The sequence below is a fragment of the Melanostigma gelatinosum genome (genome assembly GCF_949748355.1).
Source record: "Melanostigma gelatinosum genome assembly, chromosome: 2".
Classification (NCBI taxonomy): domain Eukaryota; kingdom Metazoa; phylum Chordata; class Actinopteri; order Perciformes; family Zoarcidae; genus Melanostigma; species Melanostigma gelatinosum.
In genome coordinates this window covers 15,184,512-15,210,590 of record NC_136635.1, presented here as the reverse complement: position 1 = coordinate 15,210,590, position 26,079 = coordinate 15,184,512, and the positions used below count along the sequence as shown (strand labels likewise).

At 41.4% G+C, this 26,079-nt stretch overlaps 2 protein-coding genes across 2 annotated transcripts; one reads left to right on the top strand and one right to left on the bottom strand.

Annotated features, from left to right (window-relative positions):
• Positions 1–105: 105 nt before the first annotated feature.
• Positions 106–16,150, bottom strand: ipo7 (importin 7). The gene is made up of 25 exons (XM_079283739.1): positions 15,972–16,150; positions 13,745–13,826; positions 9,831–9,987; positions 9,558–9,716; positions 9,316–9,472; positions 8,863–8,952; positions 8,635–8,729; positions 8,460–8,544; positions 8,208–8,342; positions 7,926–8,025; positions 7,757–7,833; positions 7,536–7,652; positions 6,406–6,495; positions 6,104–6,269; positions 5,814–5,974; positions 5,238–5,366; positions 4,045–4,111; positions 3,792–3,917; positions 3,552–3,649; positions 3,345–3,440; positions 3,016–3,236; positions 2,519–2,730; positions 2,208–2,414; positions 1,985–2,101; positions 106–1,172 (listed from the first exon to the last, which is right to left on the bottom strand). Exons 1-25 carry the CDS (start codon positions 16,053–16,055, stop codon positions 1,075–1,077), a joined length of 3,126 nt encoding a protein of 1,041 aa, XP_079139865.1. The 5' UTR covers positions 16,056–16,150; the 3' UTR covers positions 106–1,074.
• Positions 16,151–17,568: 1,418 nt separating this feature from the next.
• swap70a (switching B cell complex subunit SWAP70a) lies at positions 17,569–25,327 on the top strand. The gene is made up of 12 exons (XM_079282455.1): positions 17,569–17,687; positions 18,793–18,933; positions 19,778–19,951; positions 20,027–20,254; positions 20,411–20,557; positions 20,767–20,875; positions 21,015–21,196; positions 22,222–22,329; positions 22,915–23,081; positions 23,834–24,032; positions 24,217–24,313; positions 24,818–25,327. Exons 1-12 carry the CDS (start codon positions 17,592–17,594, stop codon positions 24,934–24,936), a joined length of 1,767 nt encoding a protein of 588 aa, XP_079138581.1. The 5' UTR covers positions 17,569–17,591; the 3' UTR covers positions 24,937–25,327.
• Positions 25,328–26,079: the final 752 nt, after the last annotated feature.

Genomic DNA, 26,079 nt, shown 5'->3' with positions numbered 1-26,079 from the left:
TTTTGTTTACAAAAAGTAATCCTAAAATAGTGACCAGTTACTTTTAATGTAGGAAAATGAATAAGCCTGTATAAGGAAACACACAGGATCATGGAATCCCGCAACTGTTTTTTTTTTTTTTTAATATGTTGTGTATATATAGATGGTTCATCCATACACCAACCAAAAGCTTGAGACCTTCACGATAAGTCCAATTGTACATGCGTCAATGATGTATTCAATTGTACTTTCAGTGCTCACAAACATGTCCTGTTGCCACACTGAACACCAAGAGCATTCTCTTTTTTTCCTGAAATCAATAGTTTCCGAGTTGCTCACTGATCCACTCTGTAACCAGATGCTTGACAACCAGCCGTTACAGAAGGCGCTTGCAAAGTAACAAAGTTACAGCTGTTTATCACTTTAAATAGTCTTCAATTTAAAAAATTTGCAGTCTGATACAGAAGGCTAGGAGACCTGAACAATATGAAAGTGCTAGTCATTAATTTACAGAGATCAGGCATCACATAGTGCTATGAAGTATCCAATATGCTACATATGAATACAGCTGTTAACACCTTACAAATGCCTCTGGTGGTTTTTCCAAGGATACTTGAAAAATCAATAACCTTGGCTTGTATGTACATAAACATGAGCGTTTGTTTATGCAGAAAATAATGTAGATATCACCACTACCAGAGGTATAATCTTATTACGGCCATTTGGCCACAACAGTGATAATGAAATATTTAGTCCCATCATCAATTTCTAACTGTCAATCCCCCAAATTTGTTTAAGTGGGAAAAAAAACAAAAGAGTTGCCGCCATGGTATCCCCACCACATTGGGCTCCAGAAGACAACGTTGTTCAGAGCTTCTTCTCCTGCATCGTGCTCAAGTTCTTGGTTTGTTTTCCCCAGCCATTGGTTGCATTTTAGTTGCTTTCCCACATCTTCCGGCGCTATTTCCCCCGTTTGACAGATTGAAGAATGACTGAGAAGAACCAGTTCCGGAACCACTACTTAAGGGAACAACACAAGCTTTTTTTCACTTCACTACAATCAGTCACAGAGTAATAAAAAGTAGAACGGATGACTCAATTCATTCCTGGAGCAGTGCCTCCAAAGTTGAAAGTAGATGGCACCACTGGCGCTGTGAACTTGTACCCGCCGTGTTTCTCGATCATCTTGGATTCTGCAATAAGATAACAAGCAACAGTGCTTAAAAACCACAGATGTGACCTCACGGGAAGTCTTGTTTACTGCTCATGTACACAGCTGGCGCTAGACCACCCCTAAAAGTTGGCCATTTTCAAACGGTCAGACGGCTCGAGACAGACGACATGTCACCACGTGAATAAGGCTTTTAAATCTCTTCCCTGTCCACAGAACACAGGAACAGAATTTGGAGACAAGACTAGGTGCCACACAGTGTGATCCAACGCGTTTTGGGGCATTTTATGACTTTATTATTCGTCAGACAGATAACAGGAATGAGGAGAGATATTGGGAACAACACACTCAAACACTGGACACTGCGGTTCATCGACAGCTCCTACACTTTAGGCCACAAGCGTTAACAAAAGCCATGCAGGCAGAACGATCCACAGTGTATTGGCATTTTACAATTGAACTTGGATTTTAACAAACATTTAATTACGATTCTATTTCTTAAATAATCATCCCAGATTCATATCTTAGTGCCCATAAAAAAGGCACAAAGGTGGCTGATTGCAACATGATGGACTGTATAGTGTAATTGGATAATGGCTATGAATACTAGTTATTTTACTCCAGGTCAATGTTTCGATGAAATTGCATTTATAAGAACATTTAAAATAAAAAAAATAAAATAAAAAAAAGCAACAGAACTCAAAAAAAAAAAAAAAAAAAAAAAAAAAGCAGGAAATAGTAGCATGTAAAAAACCAATTTGCTTTATTGTCAGACTGAAGTGCCGCATCAGAGTTTAATTGGAAATTTGGATTGCAGTCTCAGCAGACGCTCACCATGTGCTGCCCGTCTCTGGTCTGCAAGAGTGCCAATGTCCTGAAGGTGTTTGCCCTGATCCTCATCAAGGGTCTGTGTTAGTGCCTGGTACCATGCTGGGTCACGGCTCTGGATATCTGCATCACAGTGAAGTAAGATTAGTGATCCATACTCGTTTCACAGAGCTATTTAAATCTCATTTTGCGTATCACAAGCTTTCACATCAGCAGGTGCTCCTCTTACTCTGTAGTATGGCTTTGAAGATCTGATACTCGTCCACTAGGTTGTCTTCATCATCTACAGCTGTAGTGTAGCCCTCGAGTGCCGTCTCCTCAGCATCATCCTCCTCCCAGTCCTCGTCGTCTCCGTCCTCTCCCGCCTGCTTCGCCAGCATCTCCAGGTACTCCTGGCCTTCTTCATCAATGTCGTCCTCGTCACTGCCCAGCTCGGCTGCAGTCATTCAGAGTCAAGGGAACACGTTAATACACTCGCCTTGCAGAGGAATACTGAACTTGGCTGATGCAACACTGAATACAGCAACACTATTAGCCTACCGTTGTTTTCGTCGTCGTCCTCCCCATCTTCATCGTCATCATCCTCGTCATTCTCGTGCTCTGCTCGACAGGCATACGCCCTCTTCAGGCCATTGAACAGAAGGATGGCTGCTGGGAGAAGCTGGATGGCCACCTGGTTGACAGCCAGAGGCCTCTGCTCGAGGTCAATGAGCGCACAAATCCCAAGAATGCACATCTTCCTGTCATGAAGGCTGAGGGGAGCACAACATGTTTTGTTAACAGTTGTGACATTTCTGTTACTAGCCGACTGAACAAAAGAGCCCGAGAGGCCAGCATTTAACATCTTCAAAAGATTAACGGCAAACAAAGTTACAGTAGTTGCAGCCATAGTTCATACATTTGAAAAGTATGACGTTGAATATGATTAACAGCAGGCTCAAGACATGTATTGGCAGATTTAGAAACCGGTTTAACAGTCAGGACTGAGTGTACTCTAGTGCTTATTTACACTGTTGAAATACTCATGAAACTCTTACCCAAGGAAGCAGTCCACATCTTTGAGCCACTGGGTTATGAAGTGGTTAGTGATGGGCTCCGTGTTGTTTGGAAAGCGTAGGTTCTCCAGAGTGTTGAGGAGAAGAGGGGGGCTGTAGTAAAGTGCGGCGATAGCCACCTGCAGGCACATAGTCCTCAGCTCGCTGGTCTTCACCTCCCGCGTCAAACGCTCCAACGCAGCAGCCACAAACAACGGCACAACCTGCAACAACAGACCGTTGAGCTCCATTGAAGATAAACTTGCTGTTACTTTACTGGTTGTAGCTTTACAGTCAACTAGTTTGAGGTGTAAACTTGTTATGCTACTGACCTGGTCAATGCCTCGACCTTTGCACTGCAAAATGATCACCTCCAGTAGCTTGGCTGCATGGCACTCTGGGTCCTCGCCAGGATCACCTGTCAGCACCTGAGTGAAGTGACAGACTCTGGTGAACCTCCTAATACACACCAATCACCTCAAATAATGAGCTGGAAACACAGTTCGTCACAGAATGCATTATCAATTGCATCATTGTACCTTCTTGCACATGCTATAGATGATCTCCAGGTATTTGGTGTCAGACAGGAGAGTATCTGTGTCCACTGTGACATAGTTGTGAAGAAGCGGCATCATATCTGAAACAGAAACATTTTCCCACAGCTGAGTTTACAGCTAAATTATATTATTGAAAATTGGCTGTTACAGAGTATGGATCCGGTACTAATGATCCTTTTTATTTTACAACTTAAAATCTGGTTCTTAGCCAACCACACACACCTGTGAAGTAGTCAAATCCATCTTGCTGGAAGACTTCATACACCAGTGGAAGGAGCTGCCACATCTGTGCAGACACCTGCTGGCAGGTCAGGCTGTGAGCCAAGGACAAGATCTCCTCGTAGAACTCTGGGAAAAGAAAAGGTAAAGACAAGTGAGCCACTGTAGGTAAATATAGTCTGTTCATCAATAGTCTCAAAGGCAGGCAGACAGTTTTAGTGCAACATGCTGGTGGAATGTGGATGGACCTGCTTACCCAGTACATGTTGCTGCAAGACAGTGCCGATCACCTGCAGACAGATGCCCTCCAGCTGCTGGGTGATCTGAACCAGCGCGAGGGTTAAAGGCAATGAGGACTTAAAGCAACACAACATAGAAGATGAAGCTGCCGTCATCAAATACAGAACAGCGTGTTCCTTGTACTACAAACACACGGAGCATCTCGTTGCAGCCATCGAGCTCGAGTTAAAAAAATAAAAGCACGATGGGAGAGGAGATTTGCTCTGTGTGTCTAATGAGAGATGAGGAAAAAAAAAACTCATAGTACTTCCAGGATTTCTCTTTTATTATTAAAATGAAAACTGCTACAAAAAGTACAATAATCACATCTAACAAATTACTGCAATATCTCAGAAAAACGAATTTGCAGGCTTATAAACAAATGAAGAAATAAACACGTAGCCTGTTCCAACATAATATAAAAGACTTGGCTTTGCTGATACTGTCCATCGATCTCCTCCGCTGCATTTCAGCATCTGAGACAGTGCAGCGCATGCACACACACACACACAGAGCTTTTCCATCTGAAAATAACTCATAATTAATGTTGATGCATACACAGTATGCTGCCGACCACTTCAAACCGGTAAAAAGTTCATGTTTCAAAACATATTTTAACCAAATGTTTGTAATGCAACAGTATAAAACTGAATGTTGATTCAATTAACGACCAACCAGCCATACTACATTTTGAGTCAAATCAACTAGAAGCAACGAGGATAGGCACCTCGTCTCCATTAATGTTTTTCATGAACCTGGTGTTTCAATCCTGTAATGTCCAATTCATTGGTCAAATAAAAGTGATTCCAATTCTTTGTAGTGAAGTGACATACATTGACGTATCACTGAAAACTAAACTGTTGAACCACGAAGGAGTTAATTATCCTCAGTGTAAAGTAATGCTTGGTCAAATCCAATGGCTTCGAGCACAAGCACTCCTGTGATTTATCAGACATGGCGGCGATATATCTAGCGTCTGCCTCAGCGTGTGAGTCATTTTGAACACAGTGAGAACACAGCGTGTTCCCAGGAGTTGGTGGGTGGCTGAAGTGTGTTGGCAGGAACTCTACAGCAGACCAGAGCTGCTTCTGCAGAGGACGTGGCACCGAGATGAGTGATCGGCCTGAAGACTGTGTGTGTGGGCAGCACACTTAGTGCTATGCTGCTTACCTCTTTGTGGTCCTCCACCACACTTAGCAATGTGTCAATGGTGTTGAGGATGCCCATGGCCGTCACCGCCTTGTCATCACCTCCCTCCTCATCAGGGCCTGTCTGAATCACCTGGTTGAACGTCATAGCCTGACAAAGAGCAAACACAGAGACTATTAAGATTGTGTCCACAGTCACTTTCTGAGAGGGGAATATCTGCAATCAGTGCATTCACATGACCAAAAAAATGCTCTGCTAAAATGATGATGAGCTGCTATGCTACTGACTGCACAGGTTTTTGGCTCAAGAGAAGATAAGCAAACATTTTATCTGGCATTTTGTCGAGACAATTACATTCCTGGTACCTTAACGTGGATATGTAGTTGCTATTATAGTCTGGCACATTACAGTTTTAGAGAAAAACAGATCATTGTCTCAGTGGATGAGTAGCATCTTGGTCATTTTCAACATTTCTTTTTCTCCTAGGATAGTTCTCATACATTACAGCCATGGGGGACGTTTATCAAGGCACCCAGTGATGGCATTATGTGAAATGACACCATCATCATGTAGCATCTTTTACTGCTTTGCACTTACCAAGTGCTGCGTCATCTCCACTGCAATTGGAGTGACCTCCTCGCTGTATTCACAAATCATCTTCTGTATGACATTGGTGAGGTCATCGTTTTCCGTTTCCCTGACGATGTGCAGGAGTGCCTGCATCACTGGCCGGATGAAGGGGGTGATGTATTCTTTGGCTGAAGAATAAAAACACACCCGAGTTAATTCAGACACTCAAAGAAAACTACAAACTTACACAAACGTCATAGAAGAACGATTGTGTGTGAAATGCGGTCAGTAGAACACAAGCGGCATGACTTGCTCACCTTTCTCCTGGTTGCTGATGAGAACCTGCAGGGCAATAGCAGCCTCCACCTTAACCGGCATCTCGTTGTCATTGATTAGACAGAGGCGGGTCAGCTCAAGAGCGGTCTGCAGGTTCTGGTCACTTTTGAACTTCACCTCACAGAAGTAATGCAGCACCCAGCAGGCCTGTGTGAAAACAAAGGTTAAGGAAAAACAAAAAGCAAAGCACCGAGACAATAAAAAAAACGTTTGTGTCAATTCAAAGCCACTTTATTCCATCATACCAAGTCTTAGGTGTGCCTGTTGGGGCATGATCACTTACTCTGGCTCTCATGTAGCCCAGTTCACTGCGGAACAGGGGGAAGACATGATTCTGCAGCATGAACTCCATCTGGTCCTTATAAATCTTTTTCTGTGGAGAGAAAGAAATAAAAACTGTCAAGTTTCACAAGGCAGTTAAACACATCAAGTATCCGATAGGTTTAACTTTTCTAACTTTAACACAAATAAAAAACATCCACAACTTGTTGGGATACATTCTAGAAACGGTTCAGATTAGGGACGGGAATCGAGAATCTGTTCCTGGTCAGATTCCTCCGTGACTCTTGATTCCTCTTCCTCATGCTTTCCGTTAACATGCATCATGTTTCAGTTTGTTTGGGAGTGGAGCACGGATGCATCGACTGGCCCCATGGCACAGAGGATACTTAGCAGTGCTAACAAACCTGAGGGGACACGCCCTGTTTTTTCCCTGATAATGAATGCTACATTATCAACAACAAACCTGAGTTGAAATCGGCAGAAGAAGAGCTAGTTGACGTTGCTGTTACCCATCCTACTGGGCCAAATAACAGAGCTAAGGTTAACGAAGTTTGCATGAGTCACATTATGGTCGTGTAAAATGTTTTTGGCGAGAAACTTTAATAAATCAGTTTTAAAAGGGTGTTTTCAGAGCGACATAAAATAGATATTCGAGAGGGACTTTTGACCTGTTGAACAGACTAACTCTCGGTGAAAATCTATTTTTAAACTGCCCTACTGGTTTGTTTGGTCAATATTTACACTGCCATTTATTTTAGCTCAGTTAATAATACCATACAATTTCATTGTATTATATTTTATTTCTTAGGTATATTTTTTTGCTGCTGTAACAAACAAATTTCCCCTTGTGGGATGAATAAAGTATCCATCTATCTATCCATGCAGCTTCCACTATCTCTAAATGCCCATCGCTAAACCAACTTCTGCACAAACTCTTGCCCCGGTTAGATCATAGTTTCCAGCTGACTGCTCATGAGGCCTGGCATGATAAAAACAAACCGCAAGGTGCGGCTAAAATGTTTCAGATGTTCAAAACCAGTTCTGAAAGGAAACACAGGTTTTATAATCTCTGTGTAGAAAAGATGAAAAGTCAAAGAGGTGGTGCTATCAAGCTGGCTGAGAGGCATTTACCTTCAGAAGGATTTCAGCCAAAGAGCCAATCATGTGGAGGGCACCATCCTTTTTCCTGGGGTCAGAGGCGGGATCAGTGAGAATCTGGTAGCAGAAGCCCATAGTCTTTTGTAGCACCTAAACACAGCAAGAGCATACCGGATTAGGCCTCGATAAATATGAATTGTAGGGACAGTTCTTCTAACTGAATTAACGAAAAAAAAAAAAAACATTCAACTTACCTCTTTCCTCTTGTTGCAGGCAGTGAAGAGGAGTGTCTGGGCTGCTGTTGTTGGAGAGATGAAGTCCTCAAATACGTCTACGGGAGACAGCAGAGATTGGATAAATGATTGCCCATCACGAGTACACAATAATACTTTCTAATGGCAGGCATCAACTTTCTCTGCTTACCAAACTTCATGCGGATGTACTCGTATGGATCCTCTTGCCACAGTTCCTCATCACTGTCTGTGTAACACATGAGGGGGAAGACCACATCCTGAATGATGCCCTGAAAAACACAATAAAGAGTCACAATCAGGGCACAATGTTTGCTGAAACGGTACATATTGGCAGCGCTTTAGCTTCATGCTTCTACGAGACCATCAAAGGATAGTTTTACAGTGCCGTTACTGCACAGCTACCATCTAAGAGTTGTCATTTTAAGGATATTTAGACATGTTCGATGCGTACCTGGATGTGTGGTTTGAGGTTTCTCCACGTCAGAGCATGTGCTATGCCCTGGTTGATGTAGTTGAGTGTCTGTTGGAGTACTCTGGGAGCCACATATTGCTTTTCCTTGAACTGGTATAAGACTTTCAGCAGCACCTAGTAGACAGATGTACAAAGAAATTCCTGACACACTTGTGAGGTGCACTTCAAAAGACACACTGCTCAGTCCGACTGGAGAGCTGCTGCTTACATTACGTCCTCTGAAATCCTTACCTGTTGAGCAGGAACTGCATATTCCTTGAGGAAAAGTTCAGCAAACTCTGCATACTCTTTTGTTGTGTTGCCTGGGCTTCCATACCTGGAAAGATGGTTTAATATAGCAAACGTTAAACAGGTTTGTAAGTTTTACTAAAAAGAAAAGGTAAGAGAAAAGTGTTTGGATTTTTACCTCTCAAACAGACGAGCCATGATGTGAAGGGCCCACTTCTTACACTTCCACCACGGCAGCTCGGGTCGCTCATCTTCATCTACCTGCATCGTCTCCTGCACAAACCAAAAACAGCGTTGGCACAGTCGGCTTGTGGATAACTCAAATGTTTACATCTTGGACAAACAAATCATTTGTAAGGAGTAATTGGCAATATTGGTGGAGTATAAATGAATTGTGTCTCCTTACCGGAGGCACATCTCTATCCACTACTGTCTTCAGGATCTCCATCCACTCAGTCAGGTTCTGCCTGTTGATGAGTTCCAGAGGGAGGTTGTACTGTGGAGATGAACAAGTAAATTTTTAAGGATACATCTTTCTACACCAAATATTTAGTCACGTTCACATTTGCTTTTCCCCACTGAACCAAACAACGGCGGCGTAATGCCTGCCCAGTGTGTAATTTCAGATAGCATGCCCACACCACAGGAGCAAAAGAGGCCCGATGTTTAACATGACAGTGGCAACATCTACTGTAAGGTACAACATGAGCACCAGGCCGTGACTGCACCTTTACCGTCCACGTTATAGCGGCTACTGGTTGAGCAAAACCAGTGAAAGGCTTTTTAAAACAAATCTTTATAAAGAAAAAGACAAACGCAAGTTCCCCTTAAGAGAAGCTGCCATGAGCAGTGACATTACCTGGAAGAGGGCATAGAGGATCTTGAAGATCTGTTTTTGTATGAGGACAGAGTCACTGGAGTGGTCGGGGAGCAGCTGGATAAAGCGTTCTTTCAGCATAGGCATGAAGATGTGCATGGCAGCCACGAGAGGTTGACGCTCTTCTGGTTTCTTATATCTATTTCACAATAGCACAATGTTAACCCCGCCCATGTCAGGTGCTACAACACAAAATAAAGTTTAGATTGCGAACCCTGACTTACTCGTAGTTTTTGACGAGCTGGTAAAGGCAGAGCAAGATGCCCAGCCATCCCGCACTGTTGTCCGACTGCAGGTAGAAGCCAATCTTGTCCACGATGGTCGTCCACTTGCCAGGGTAGTCATGCTTGATCATGTGGTGGATACATGTCGTCAACTGGACTCTGACAAGATTAAAAATACATGTTTTGATTGATTCATTTCCACAAACAGATGAAAAACTAAATCTCGTGAGCTCCTCTCACTCTACTCAACCTGCAGGGTGTAAGTGTGGTTACCTGATGCGCTCGGGGGAGTGGATGATGGCCTCCACTATGTTGTCTCGAATGAACAGCCGGTCCTCATCTGGGATGTTGTTGACAGCAGGAGTCTCTGTGACTGAAGCGTCGCCGTCACTCCAGTGCTGGGTTATCATGTTCTTCAGGTAAATCACACCTAGACAGACAGAACGCCACAAGGTTTAGCCCTTTAATAAATACAATTTTATATACATATCACACATATACACACACACATCAATACACACATACACACACACACACATAATTTGTTAGTTTTTTTGGAGGGATGGAGAGCTAAATGTTACTCATGTGCAACTTATTGTACACACCAGTGCGAGTGACTGATAGTCCGATGTAAAGCAGCTGCAGATAAGGTGAGGTTGAACACCATTTATGGAATTTTAAAAACCATAGATGGTGCACAACCTCATGCGACTCCCAAATGTGCACCCATCATAGTGACTGCATTTACATCACCGTGACTGTAAATGCAGAAATAAATTCCTCCATCTGTAGTTTTGAATGTGGCACCAGGCTGGGAGTCGGGTTCACTTCCACAATGCGGACCCCGCTGCGAGTCCTGTGGCTCGCAGGGAGCGGTGTCTGAGGCGAGCGTCAGACTGCTGACACAAATGTCTACACTGCTAGCGAGGCAATCATAATCCAGCCTATCAATGCTGACAGAGCACAAACCCCCTCCCATCTGCTTATGACCACCAGACTACACTATCACCCAGCGCTGCAAAGCCACGAAGAATCAGTCGTGTAAATTAGAGTCATGGACAGGAGGAAAATGTCTAGCTGAATGAAACTGCTGAGGCCAACATATGGTAGAAAAGGACAAATTAAACCAAAAATAAAATGGCCATATAAATGTGGTGAAATACCGACTTCAGGTAATCAGCTATTCTGATTAGCCACTCTCTAATATAACATCTGAACAATTAGTGTTTCTCGTGAATTAACTATTGAAAATTACCTTAAAATCCTCAACAAAAACAACAAAAACACATTTGGCGGCAAAAACCTCAGAAGCAGAGAACTCAGAAACACCCCATGTACCAGACGCGCTGCCAATACAGATTCAAAAACAACTCAAACCCACATTCAATGATGCTGCCTGTTATAAAACCACTTTGATGAAAGCATTTGATCATCTATTCACTGAAGCTATAAAGTGCCAATCAAATGAAATGATCGTAGCAGTTTGACATCACTTTTTTAATGTAGGCCTGCTTTCCAACATCAAGCCAGACAGGAGCTACACGCATAACAATCCGACCGACCCAGTGCCAAATCAATAAGTTAAGTTAATGTAGCCCTAAACGGACATGATTCAAACATGTTTTTAAAATGTCGTCATCTCAGAATAATGATATAATCAAATTGTCGTCAACAAAGGGTCGTTTCCTCTTATTACTTAAAATGTTTCTCTGAGATCAGAGTACAATGCCAGCATGCATCTCCATGGTCCAATCAGCTGACACTCAAGTTGTACCTCAGCCATATACTGTCACTCAGGGTAAATGGCTTAAATCGGCCCAGATCCAGCCAACCATAAACTGTAAAGAAGACTGTATATAGATACTATGTACAGTCTAAGGAACTGGCAGACTTGGTGAAGTTAGAAGGATACTTGTGTGACTTCGACCGGTTTTCAAAATAAGGTGTTAAGGATACATACAAAATACATGTGGAAGTAATATTAAATGAATTATATTCACAAGCGGTATTACAGATTTGACCTGTACCCCTTAACAATTCATTTAAAAAACCACCACAAAATGATGTGGGGAAATGTCATTATTCATGATTTTTGGCTGCTGGAAACAACAATTTAATGAAAATTTTATTAAATTAATTATTCCGGATAATGACACAAGAAATCTCTCACTACATAGACACAAGAATTATTATCAATTTAGAGATTACAATTTCAACATTTCTACCATGAAATAGCTATATTTATTTTCAGATGTGAAGTCATTGCTGCATGTAGTGAGAGATGTCCTTTAGTCAAAAATCAACCAGTCAGAAATAATGGAGTAATGTGTCTTTATAGTGTTCAGAAATTAAGCCATTTCACAGCAGAAATGTGTCACTTCTACAATGGAAAATGTCATAATTGAGAGTCAAATTGTTGATTTAGTGTTTGCATGTCGTCAGACGTCTTCAACTCAAATTATCGGTCATCGCCAGGAATTCTTCTTTATTTTCCAGCAACACAAAAATCAAAGACAATAGACATTAACCTCACAACTTTGTGGTATTTTCTTTATAATGCATGAAGGGATACAGGCAAAAAAAAAGGTATACTTCTTTTGAATATTATAATATATATATATATATATATATATATATATATATATATATATATATATATATATATATATATATATATATATATATATATATAGCAGAGACTAAATCCTTATTGGACTCTCAGCAGATAGCAGGGACTAAATTTTTAGTCATTATTTTAAACTGCAACACACGAGAGAGAGCGCGAGAGCGAGAGCGCGAGAGATAGCTATATATATATATATATATATATAAATAAGCCAGTTTGTACCTACCCTTGTTACCACCTTATTTTGAAAACCGGACGTAGTCACAAAGGAATCCTTCAAGGAACCTCGAGCTATTCTTGGTATCCCTCCGCTAACTTCACCGAGTCCATACAGTCAGCTTGAATTAATTTACAGTCAGCTAATTTGATTCAGAACAGCATCAGTGCAGTCTGAGGAGCTACTCCTCCTCTATTCTGCTTTAAACACTGTTGAGGTAGACACACAACAATTCAGACACTATCCGTGTACTTTCTGCAACAACTTTGGTCATGATTTTCACTTTGAACACGTATGTTCCCCTCCCTTGACACCTTCCTCACAGAGCAGCATTTGACTGAAGCAAAACAAGCTATATTTAACAAATTCCACATGTCCACTGCTCTTCAGCGAGGCACTTTAGCCACACAACACCACAAGTGGGAGTCATGTAACACAGCTAAATGATCTTCTCAGAAACTATTATATAAGTGACCTGTTTAACTTGGGATCGTGGAGAATATCTAGTCTATTTCTCACATAACGCAATCGGAAAAAATTGGAGTCAGATGCAAAGTGGTAGATCACACAGTGCCGGAGTGTCAACCCACATAACAGCAATACTGACAATAGAAAAGGACAACTTAATTTCCTCAGCAAGTTATTTTGCATGCTTTATAGTTTGGAGCATTGACGACAAGGTGAAGTATTCATCCAGCGTCACGAATAATTATGTCTCCGTCTTAAAAGCCATCTCAATCTAATTCTGGATTTTTATTTGGGGATTTAATTTCAGTCGCAATTGCAAAGTCCTAGCATATGAAGGTCATTATTTAACATTCAACCCTCTGATAAATGTCTTGAAATGTCATTAGCAAACCAGTGTAATTACTTTTAGACAGTTTTGGAGAATAGCTTTTAATTAATTAGGTTGTTTTCCCTGTAAGATGTGTTAACAGGTCACATCTGGCAGCACCTTAACCCTCCGTTTGTGTTTTCAATCTCCAGCTCAGCTTTAAGTCAAGTCAGTTTACTGTCAAGAAGTGCTGGTCTCACTCCATAAGCTACCTGCAGATAGCAGGGACTAAATCCTTATTTTTAGTTATTATTTTAAACTGCAACATTGAAGACTTTCATTTAAATAAATGTCTTTTAAGTCATGGTGGCTGGCTGAAGGAGGCAACACAGTACTGCCAAATCAAAGCCCGTTGTTTTCACTCTAATAGAAACTCTAAATCAATGAGCACTGTAACACTTAAGATGAATAAGATATGCAGAGGGGATTCTATGTTCCATCTAGTTTTTTATAAAGATAATCTTTCATAGACGGCAGGACTGTTTTCTCAAGCCACGGTCTAGACTCACCTGCTTGTCTGACGGGCAAATCCAGCTGATCAGACATGGTGACACGCAGCAGTGTGGACACAAAGTTGACCTGGGTGTGACCCTGAAAATCAGAAATGAGAACAGCTGAATGTAAAGCGGTCATAAAACACTGAAAACATTAAGAATCACATTGTTCATACAGTGTTGTGTGGAGTAGGTTTCATATGAACCCTACTTGGAGTTAAGCCAGGAGGTTGTATTTTAGACAAGTTCAGCACACATTATGTTTAGCTTACAGGTGTCGCACAATCACTATTGCTTAATATTTTGAAATTGATGAATAATGTTTTGCTGCATTTTTACAGGACTAAAGCTGCTATTTCTTGGTTCCAGTGAAGATGTAAAGGTGATAAATATGAGATGACCAACTGATTTCACAATGCAGCTCAAGTCTTTCAACATTTGTTTTTGAAAGATAATGAAATGTATCTCAACATGTTGTCAAGCCGTATTCAATTTTTATCTGGCCATTTTCCACGAAAAAACAAAGTCGGAGTTATGACTAGCACTAGCACTATGATTAGCACTGTATTTAGAAAACATGCACTCCGACAGATTTACTCCATCCTCCTCCAGTAGACATGACTTTTTGTTCTGTACACAACTCCAATAACTCCAGCCAGCTGTGCAAGAACACTCTCCAAGCTACGCCATTCAAGTGAGCCATTACTATCAATGCATGTGGGCGTAAAGAAAAACCAGCCCAACACAAATGCCACTGCCAAAAATAAACATTGAGGAAGAAAAACACACTCCACACATGTGCTATGCCGGGATTATTATCACTTGAATATGAAACATGAAATAGGCCTTCGTTTGTGATAAATGTCACACAGTGACTAACACAGCACAGATAGAGTTGTGGTATAGAGATTTGTAAGTAGTCTCTCAAAATCGGGCTTCAAAACAAACAAATCAAGGACTGCATGTATACTTATGATCAGAATCAGAACAGTTTATTGCCATGGTATTTTGAACATACAAGGAATTTGACATGACGGGAGGTGCATAACATTTAACATAAACAGTGCAAAGTAGAAATATTACATTTACAGAAAATATAAAATAAAGAGGAATATACAGGTGAAGAAAACAATCTGTGAGCATCATGACATGAAGGCTTTAAGTTCATATATTTAGGACGTCCATACTAACTAATTTATGGGAAATTTGCAAACTATTAATTTCTCCTTAACTGTACATAACGTTGTGTCAAACAAGAGAGGACTCCATAGTTTAAGTCGTAGTCAAAGTTACCACGTCCAGTCTCAATCTTACCTATTGAACCTGTCTGAGAGTTTATTTGTACATAGTAACGTTAGATAAGCTTGCAGACAACCCCAAATGTAATAAACACTCTAAAGTTTAGCGATAAGCAACATACAAAAAATTAAAACATAACTGGAGAGCAGAACTTTTTTTCAACAGAGTTGCTAAACTCGGTTAACAGTAAGGTTAGCTCACGTGGAACTCTGCTAACGTAAAACTTAAGTTTATATATTTGACAAAGTAGCGATAAAGTCACCGATCACTAATTCAATGTGGCAACGGGAAGGAACAACGAAATTGTTGGTCCGTGAAAATGTTATTGCGTTGCTGAATAATGTCATCACTTCAGGGCTTGTCACAGTGACACGTGAGCAGCAGCTATGTAGCGGAGCTATGGCAGCTCACCAAACAAGCTAAGTTAGCAAGCCGACATTAGCCACACGGCTAGGACTCAGTGTCCTGTTGTTAAATACGCTAACTAGCACATGCCCCACGTTTCATGTTGCTTCACTTGTTGTTTATCACACCTGTCAACGTATTATTGTGTCGTGTCAGCTCCGAAATTAGTCAAAACTATACCAAAAACTGTGTGTGACGAGCTAATAATGATCTCCTCAGCGGAGCGAGAGGCGCTAGCTGGGTTAGCATTAGCGACACAGCTGGCTCAACATGAAGCTAACGCTGGTTACTGGAACATGAGTGTCATCGAAATAAAAAATACTATTGAATTCATACTAACGGCTCTACGCTGTTGATGGGAACTAGGGCACAATATGAAGTATCACCGCTACTTGTCGAGTAGCGGAATGTAGCCGTTGGTCTGTCACAGTAGCAGAGCCTGCGTGTTCGCACCATCTTGATGTTGTGAAGGGCCGAGGCCCGGCCCGGGACCGCGCCACTACCTCCATCACCACTAACTGCTCATCTCAACTTTTACCTCGTTTAGCTGTCTCTCCGCGGCCTCCCGTAGATTGGGGTCCATCGTGCCCCGAAGGGCCTCGACTAAAGACTCAGGATCCATGACGAAAACTCTGCTTACGGCTCGGATTTTTGTTATATTTCAGACGTCTAGCAATTCCGAGTGACTGCGCACATGGACGCACAGCTCTCCGGTTACCCGGCGCGAAAGGAAGCAGTGAATAAAGTACCCGGATAGATCAGCGCCAAATTTGTGCAGCACGAACATCCGGCGGCGAATGCACAGCCTCGGGAATTGTAGTTCCCAGCGTAACTTTGGTACAACTTGCCCAATGTTATGTACAGTGCTTTAAAGCCAAAGGGAAGGTGACCCCCCTGCAGGTTGCCCTCATTCCAAAAAAGGAAATAAACATTTTGGCTAATTCGTCAAACAATGAAACGGTCACAACAGGTGTTCACGCACTTAACTGAAGAGTATTAGTGATATATTATAAAAATATGATATATTTGAATTGTATGTCTCATCTGATCATGATCCAAAATATAGAACTTGATCTTCAGCTATAAGAATCGATGGTAGATTAGTTGTGAGGTCCATCATTTTGTCTGTAGACCTCTGTCACCATTGAAGGTGAAATCCCTATACTTTCTGTTGAATATGGCATAATTATAAACAAATCAAAAAATGAGAATCACAAACATCATATTAACTAACTAAACATATACAATAATAAACATAATGAGATTCAGATAAACAAATTCAAACTGACTAAATCAATAATCTTCAAAAGAGTGCTAAAAATAGTTATGCTATCACATTGGTCAGGGCACTGTGAGTTCAACACTTCAATTTAACTGACTTGTTGTAACTTTCTGTCAATAAGATAGTGATATGTATTTGACTTAATCTTACTGAAGAACGTGTTAACTATGCCGGTATTTCCAAAGAATGATGCAACTATTCAGGGTGTGCTGAGGGATGATTGGACATTCAGTAATCAGTAAGTAGCCAATTCATACACATTTACTCGAAACAATACAAGGCCAAAATGCAAAATTTTAGTTTCAGTTGAAGGTGTTATTGTAGCTCATAGTGTCCTGTTAAAATTGGATTACGATATATAAACATGGCTTTGGTGGGATAATTATTCAAATATTTTATGAGAGCAATACATACTCCAACGCGAGTGCAAACCCTAACTTTAAAATCTTACCTATAGATAAAGAAAGAACAGAAGTATTATAAAATGTTAAGAACATGTTCGATACCAAACGTGAAAATCCTTCATATGCAGCAGAAGTCTTTGGCATAGTTATAATTATTACATGCATATTTATTACAGATGCATTAATACGCATTTAAATGTGGTAAGATGGTTAATTGATCGAGGTGGAGCTAACTTTGAATGGCTGAATTCGAGGTTTTGAGTTTATGATGGGAAAACAGCTCACAATGTTTTGTCAGAGTTCAAATGAAGAAAATAAATTGAACGAACGCCATGTGGCGCAATCATCACGAGTCTCTCTGCTGCGCCACCATCACCGCGCTTGTGTTTGTGTGTGAGAGGCGCACAGTGAAACCACAGAGATTGATTTTCAGCTGGGAGACAGACGTCTGGTGCTGCTGGCGAGGGACAAAATGTGGCTTCGAGACGAGCTTTTGAAATCCATTTGGCACGCGTTCACGGCCCTGGACGTGGATCAACGTGGAAAAGTCTCCAAATCTCAGTTAAAGGTGCGTTTCAGTTCTCTTTTCTTTTTTTTGTTGTTTCGAAGTTCAGACGCTTCGCAGGATGAACAGACACTCACATTTACTGTGTACTTCAGCTCAAATTGACTGTGTACTTAATCCCAAATGTACTGTGTACTTCATCCCAAATGTACTGTGTATTAATCCCAAATGTACTGTGTACTTCATCCCAAATGTACTGTGTAGTTAATCCCAAATGTACTGTGTACTTAATCCCAAATGTACTGTGTACTTCATCTCAAATGTACTGTGTACTTCATCTCAAATGTACTGTGTACTTAATCCCAAATGTACTGTGTACTTAATCCAAAATGTACTGTGTACTTAATCCCAAATGTACTGTCTACTTAATCCCAAATGTACTGTGTACTTAATACCAAATGTACTGTGTACTTAATCCCAAATGTACTGTGTACTTCATCCCAAATTTACTGTGTACTTCATTTCAAATTTACTTTGTACTCAATCCCAAATTTACTGTGTACTTCATCTCAAATGTACTGTGTACTTCATCCCAAATTTACTGTGTACTTAATCCCAAATTTACTGTGTACTTAATCCCAAATTTACTGTGTACTTAATCCCAAATTTACTGTGTACTTAATCCCAAATTTACTGTGTACTTCATCTCAAATTGACTGTCTACTTATTCCCAAATTTACAGTGTAGCCTATCTCAAATGTAACTTTACGTTTGATTCCCTATCGTTACGTGAGTTGTTTATGTAACGGTAGACGCTGGGGCTACTTCATCAAAGAGTGTTGCGTTACTTTGAATCCCTGTCGTTACAATAGTTGTAACGGTTTGTGTCCCAACGTTTCCGTCGGAATGAACCCTTACATTCATAACATCTCCTGAATATCACTTGTTTTCCTCTCACTGTGAGGTTAGAGGTGTACTCATGATAGTCACGAGACTTTCTTTCGTCAAAGGAGTGAGATATCACCTTCAAGAACAGAAGTAGTGCTTGGCTAGTGATGCTTGTCAGTGGAAGGTTTTTGCATGAGCGGTTGAATAATCTTAAAACTGTGAGACTGATCTTTAGCTTCATCTTTAACGTACCCATACATAAACAAATGTGTTTCTTTAGGTGCTGTCCCACAGCCTGTGCACAGTGATGAAGATCCCTCATGACCCTGTGGCCCTTGAAGAGCATTTCAAAGATGACAATAAAGGGCCTCTGTCCAACCAGGGCTACATGCCTTACCTCAACAGGTTCATTCTAGACAAGGTGGGGACAAAGATGCTGGAGTAGTTGTAGAAGAGTGTTTTTAATCCAGTCAGCACACTATTATTTGCATAACTTTGCATAAATAACTTCAGGAACTATCTGATCAAATAATAAGTCAATCCAATTACAAATCTGACCAAACATTAAATGCCAGTTGTTGGTACTTGACAGTTTGTTGTTCGGTGCCACTGATGCATTTGAGTCGCCGCTAAGAAGTAATGATGCAGCAATGACAGCCCTAGTGGTACCAAAGCTCTTATTTATGCTGAATGTCACGAGTGCAAATAAGTTGAAAGGGCTACGACTTCAATTTACTTGGACAGTTCCACAAACAATGAAAAATATAAACACCATCACACACTCGTTTAAGATTAAGATGAATAATCATGACCTGTTTTGTTCTGTAAGAGAGGAAATGCTTACAACCACTTCTCTGTTGTACCCACAGGAACAATGTGCTTTGTCTAATCATTTATTAATTTGTAAAACACATTTCGGTAAAATGGGCAGCATCCTGATACACTCTTTGCTAAAGCTGCATTGTTGTCTCTTGTGGAGTTTTTACCCTGTAGTTTAGCGAGCACCGTGTAAAACGTGTAAAAGTTAGGAGACTGCTTGAGTTTCTCTCTTTCTACTTGGAAGCTGTTTTCTTGCCTTTCTCTCGTAGGCTCTGACTTGAATAAAAATGAGGCATTTAATTACATCAGGTTTGTACCTCACATCCTGGAGACTGGAGGTTTTGAAAGGAGACAAACACCGGTTTCCTGCTTAGCATTTGTAAACACGCTGCCCTCACTGGCGCCGACCAGTTTGACTTTGACTGAATGGTGCATTTTGTTCCCAGGTGCAGGAGGAATTTGATGTGTTGGAGTTCAACAAGATGTGCTGGACACTGTGTTACAAGAAAAATATCTGCACTAAACATCTCCTCGTCTCAGATGACGATGCTTTCAAAGTCTGGTGCATTTTCAACTTTCTGTCAGAGGACAATTACCCACTCGTCATCGTTACCGAAGAGGTGAGGAAGATGCTTACAGTTGTTTTCTGTGGGGTTCCATGGTTTTGAAGCTCTTTTGTCTGCCCATCTCCTTAGATTGAGTACTTCCTGCGAAAGCTGATGGAGGCTACGGGGAGCGGATGGAGTGAGGAGAAGTTTGCAGACTACAAGCTGCAGCTGAACACAAAGAAGAACTGCCTGACTGCATGGGAGCTGATTGAACTGGTGGGGATGGGGTACTTCAGCAAGGGCATGAACCACCAGACCCTGTCCATGGGCATCACTGAGGTCTTCCAGGAACTCATTCTGGATGTGCTCAAGCAGGTCAGACACGATATTGATCTTAGGTGTACTGTGTGCGCAGGCAGACCCATAACAGGTGGCATCGCTTGTTACGTTTCGTAATATATCACAGTGATTACGGCAGAACGATTAGGCGACTCAAGCGTCTTTTGTTTACGTCCACACTGTGTTTCAAAGGGATACATGATGAAAAAGGGCCACAGAAGGAAGAACTGGACAGAGCGCTGGTTTGTCCTTCGACCCAACTCACTGTCATACTACGTCTGTGAGGACCTTGTGGAGAAGAAAGGAGACATCATTCTGGACCGGACCTGCTGTGTGGAGGTGTGTTGTTAACTACAGTATATGACTCTACATAATATGTAAGTAATGCTGTATTGACTAAATCATTGGAACTGACTTATAACTGACATTTCCTCAAGGATTTGATTTGGTTCAGAAATAGAATTAGCATTGTTTAAACAGCAATGTTAGAATTTAAATACGATGTGGCTGCAGTGCTATAATACATTAAAAACGTTTCTCTCCTCCAGTCTCTGCCGGATAAAGAAGGGAAGAAATGCCTCTTCATTATCAAGTGCACTGATAAAAGCTTTGAGATTAGTGCATCAGATAAAAAGAAGAAGCAGGAATGGCTTCAAGGTAGGGAATAGTCACCTTCCTCTTCTCTGTGCTTCGTCATAAAGAGTCTCGTCATCATCGTCTCTTTATTTTCCTCATCTTCGTCTCTTGAATTTCTGAATGTCATACTGTCTCTAAATCTCGCTCCGTGTCGCGGTAGCTATTCAAACATGCATCCAGCTGCTGAGGTCGGGGCTGTCGTCTCCTCACCGCGAGGCCCGGCTGAGGCGCAGGGAGCTCCGGCAGAGGCAACAGGCGGAGGAAGACGACCTGGCAGAGAGGATGAAGCAGCTCCAGGTGGCCAATGAGAACAAACAGAGACAGCTGGAGGGTATGAGGAAGGTACTGGTCCAAGCTCAGATCTTCAAACTTCAAACTTGACTTTGAGAAGGAGGCTCCCACATCTTGTTGGCTCCAGAAACCATTTGCACAACTCGATTGTTACACAGGAGTCACTGGTGAAGTCACGTTTCTTTACTACAGGAAGCTCCTCCCGCATATTTATAGTTGTCAGACAGTTCTCTGTTATTTTATTTCTTTATCAAAGCGAGCACAGAGAAAACATGTTGACCCTCGCAAAGGGATATAGTGCTCTCCTTTGGGACAATCATTTAAATTGAATTATATTCCGTTAACACATACTAGTGCAATCTAAAAACACTACAAACTACTTCTTCAAAAATACCCCTGGAGGCTATAATAAGAAATGTCATGATGAAACACATTAAACTAAACTAAAATGCTTTATTGTAGGTACAAATGTAGAGTTATAGTAGGTTCGTCGAGGTAATACATCTTGGATCTTCATTTTTGAGTCGATGTCAAAATCGGAGAGAGGTTCTAAATCTGAGTTTTTGTCCACTTCCCTTTATTTTAACATATTGTGGTTTAAGATAACCTAAACAAACATTTGAAAAATAAATAAACCACACATGATGCAGCAGAACATTCACTGTGAAAAGGGAAGCAAAACCTGCTATGCAAACAAAGTATATATCAGTCAGAGACACCTGCAGAGGGCCAGACGTAGGAACTCACTTGTTTCAGAGCTGCAGCAGATTGGTGATGACCTCTCACTTCTCTTTTTAGCCGGCCAGATGGCGATTCTTCAAAGGTCAAACACATGTATCTTTATAAGCCCAATAACTGATCATATGGAAAGTCACATTACATTTTTGAAAGCATGGATTGTTTTACTAAGTGCACCCTGGTAAAGTGTTAAATAAGAGAATACAAGGAAAAATGACTTGACCTGAAGAATGCACACTTTTAACATAAGTTTCTTTTTTAAGGTTCCCCCTTGTAGCCTGGTGCGGCTTCCCCTAAAGCAGTGCAACAACATCTCTTTCCTCTTTTGTGCTCCACAGAAAATAGAAGAGGCTGCAGCTAAAGCAGCAATGGAGGAGCACAGGAGGAAGGAGACTCAGTTCGACCTGCAGGATCGCTACAGACTGGACCTGGAGAGAGAAAAAATGGTAACAACAGTGCCTCAGTGTGCCTCCCACAAACGCTGCTCCTTTGTCCCGATCATGTTGGCTGTTGACACTTGCATATGTGATGACACGTGATTTTTTAGAAAGTTCAGAGAGTAAGCAAATGAATTCTGGTAAACTGAGACTGTCTTATCTATTTTCTGATTCAGTCACCGTCTGTGGCTTCATCGTTCTGGGAAACACAAGCTAAAAATATAAAAATGTTATGTCCCATGATATTGAGTCATCTTTTGTCTGTGTGTCACATGCACAAACATATTAATCACCCCCCTTACACCAGGGACTAAACAGACAAAGGCCTTTATAAGATAAAAAAAACATTTTATTGTTTGCTCGGATGAGATTGCATCATTGCAGCAACACGGATTAAGATGAAGCTAGAATACGGAAAATGTCACAAATACAGCATCAAATGTGAAGATTTACGGTTGATTTGTAGATTATTGCTCGGTTCAAGAGTCTAACGTGTAAGAACGTGCAACTGCACGTGTGTGTGTGTGTGTGTGTGTGTGTGTGTGTGTGGGTGTGTGTGGGTGTGCGTGTGTGTGTGTGTGTTGACTCAATCAGGTGCGTCAGCAGATGGAGGAGCAGGTGGCTCAGAAATCCTGTGAGCTGGAGCAGTACCTGCAGCGCGTCAGGGAGCTGGAGGACATGTACCACCGGCTGGAGGAGGCCTTAGAGGACGAGAGGCAGGCCACGCAGGACGAGGAGGCCATGCACAAGCTGCAGGCCAGGTCTCAGACACACACACACACACACACATTGGACAGTGGATAAATCTAACAGTTACATATAATGTTGTTTTAGCAGCACATCAGCAGCACATTAGCTACAGACTGCTAGTAGAATGGCCAGCTTGGTTATCAGTGTACTGATACAATTAAATGAATTCAACTCTTCCAAGACAGCTATAATAAAAAGGGAACAGACAGATTTTTTTGTGCAAAAATATCAAGATTGTTTTAAAGTACAAGATCATTTAAAAAGTTGCATGCAGGACTATGAAGTGACAGGAAAGTTTTATAAATGAATAAAACAATGAACGGTCAGACTACTGTGTTAGTTCTGCAAAATACTTTTCATTGATTTTATACAATTATTTTTAATCATTTTTAATCATGACCTATTTTTAGGTAAAGACGAAAATAGAGAACCCTGAACGATACAATGAAGTTCAGTCATACACAACCTTAAACAATGATACTGTGTTCCAGCTGTTTACTCCAGCTGTAGGCCTATTGAGTGAAATACCCTCACAGCAGACAGAGTATAATCAAGACTGTATGTCTGTGTATATTTCGCATGTTTCCCTGTGTGGGATTCCTGCCATAGTCAAAGACTGAATTTGTCTCTCCTCAGCCTGTATGAACTGACACGCTATTACCCACGGCTCCAGCTCCATCATTTATCTTTGTTGAGATTTGGACTTAAGTGGGTAAAATAGAGCACAAGTTTAAAAGCAGCATTGCTGTGTTTTCCATCACAGGCTGCTGGAGGAGGAAGTGGCAAAGAGGGCAGAGCTGGAGCAGATCCACCTGCAGCAGCAGAGGGCGCTGTCTCAGACTGAGGCGGAGAAGCAGGAGCTATTGGCCGAGCAGCGGGCCAAGGAAAGAGACCTGCAGGCAGCCATGCTGCAGCTGGAGAGTCTGGAGAGGGAGCGGCACAGAGCACTGGAGCAGTACGAGGTCAGGTCACACATCTGGAGGTTTCCACGGATCTGAAAACCCCGGCAGAGGCTTTATTTATCTCGGGTGGACAGGTCCCTTTGGCATCAGAACGTCTTTTTTTGTTTGTGTATCGATAAATACAACTATTTATTTTTTCGATATGATCTGATTCCATATGTATTCTTCTCTTCATGTTTTACAGAAGGTGTCAAGGAAGCTTGAACGAGCAGCTAACAAGACCAAGACTTGGAAGGACAAGGTGGCCAAACACGAGGGGCTGGTGCGTCTCATCCAGCCAGGTAGACAGGGACATTGATTGTTTCACAAATCAACATTCCACAGATGTATCTGACCGGCATTTAAGTTCAGAACTCTGTACTTTATGTTCATGGAAACGAGGCTTCCCGTTCTGTTTTTGCAAGATTTAGATACTAGTGTTCCACAAATTGAATCAAGGCCTAATTTACAAAAACAGCTTTGTACCGAAAGTTGCAGTGAGGTACACTACATGACCAGAGGTATGTGGACACAGCTGTCAGCATACTGTGTTCTTTTTTTATGGTTTTGGCTTGACGTTCCTTGATTTCTGTGGCAACAGTTTGGTAAAGGCTCTTTCTTGGTTCAACGTGACAATGCTCCCCTGAACAAAGCGAGGTCCAGAAGCAAATGTTTCTTCCCAGTTTGGTGTGCATAAGAGCATGGAAAACCCTTGACTTTACACCCTTAATTATTGTCGTTTCACAACCAGAGTCATGCAATTTGTCTCAGGCCTCCTTTCCTTCTCTTTTAACCTGGTCTTTTAGGTGATAAAGGACCTCAGAGGATCACTAACTGGGGTCCGGCTTCATTCACCGACGCTGAGCTGGAGCTGAGGAAGAAGTCGTGGCAGGAGAGTAAGAACCAGGGGGCTCAGGCTCAGTGAACACTTTCACACCAATGAGGAAGAATCTGAACTGTTACATTCGAGGTCTGGAGAGGTTCGATAACATGAACTTACTGAGCCACGTGATTTGATTTGGGTTCGTTTTCAAATAACAGCTGGGATTAAGTGCATCAGTTTCTTCTGTAACAAAAATTCACATTCAAGCAAGAGAAAGTATAGTTTGATAAATTAATATTGACTCATGGTCCACAGATTTCATTTGGAGATTCTCAACAGATGCAGTTTGCTCAGCAGTCACAGAGATAGTGATCATCGGCCATCAGTGGAACTTGAACTGAGATTATTTTAGGTAAAAAACATTCAGTTTTTAGATTTTCTAATTTGAACCCGTCTTTTTTGACTTCCTGTGTTAATTCAAGTTCTTTTTAGTTTTTTTGTGTTTTGACATAAACTTACAGCTGTATGACAGCAGATTCATTTCCACTCTAGCTTGGTTTATTCGCTAAATTTGAGTATGTTACAGTCATTACTAATATGATTAAATAAATAAAACACCACCTATTTTTTATGAAAGTGGATGGCTGTTTTCATTTCAGAGGTCCTGGCACCTGAATGTGTCAGAATGCAGCAAGCCTTCACCTTTTTCTTTCTTTTTTATTGGATGGTTTAGTCAAGACCAATTGCTTTCATCATGACTCGTCTACATTTTGACGAAGAGTGTCCACCAGGTGTCACCATATGAACAGGATCCTCAGTAAGTTCGACCCCGGAACACTGACACAGTCTTTTTTTGTTTAATTCCACTGCATGGAATACATGCTTGAGGAGCGCTATTTGTCTCTACCACTGGGTCATGAAGGTGGCATCAGCCATGTTGTCCAGATAAAGATGTCTGGTGTTGTTCTGACCAAAACCAACCTCCCCACCATGTCAATGGCACTTAACCCCAAAACAGTTTGTTTGGGACGTACATCTTAAACAATTGGTTACATATACATATTTCACTTTGTAAAAAGGCAGCTCGACTTTTGGTTCTAGCAGGTTAGTTGGGGAATATTTTCGGTCAATGATAAGTCGATGGCACAGAGGACTTTGTCGACGCAGCAGTTTTTTTGTGGAATTACGTCATTGTCAACCGATCTGATTTGCCAGATGGGTATCAGCCTCACTACCTGGCCAATC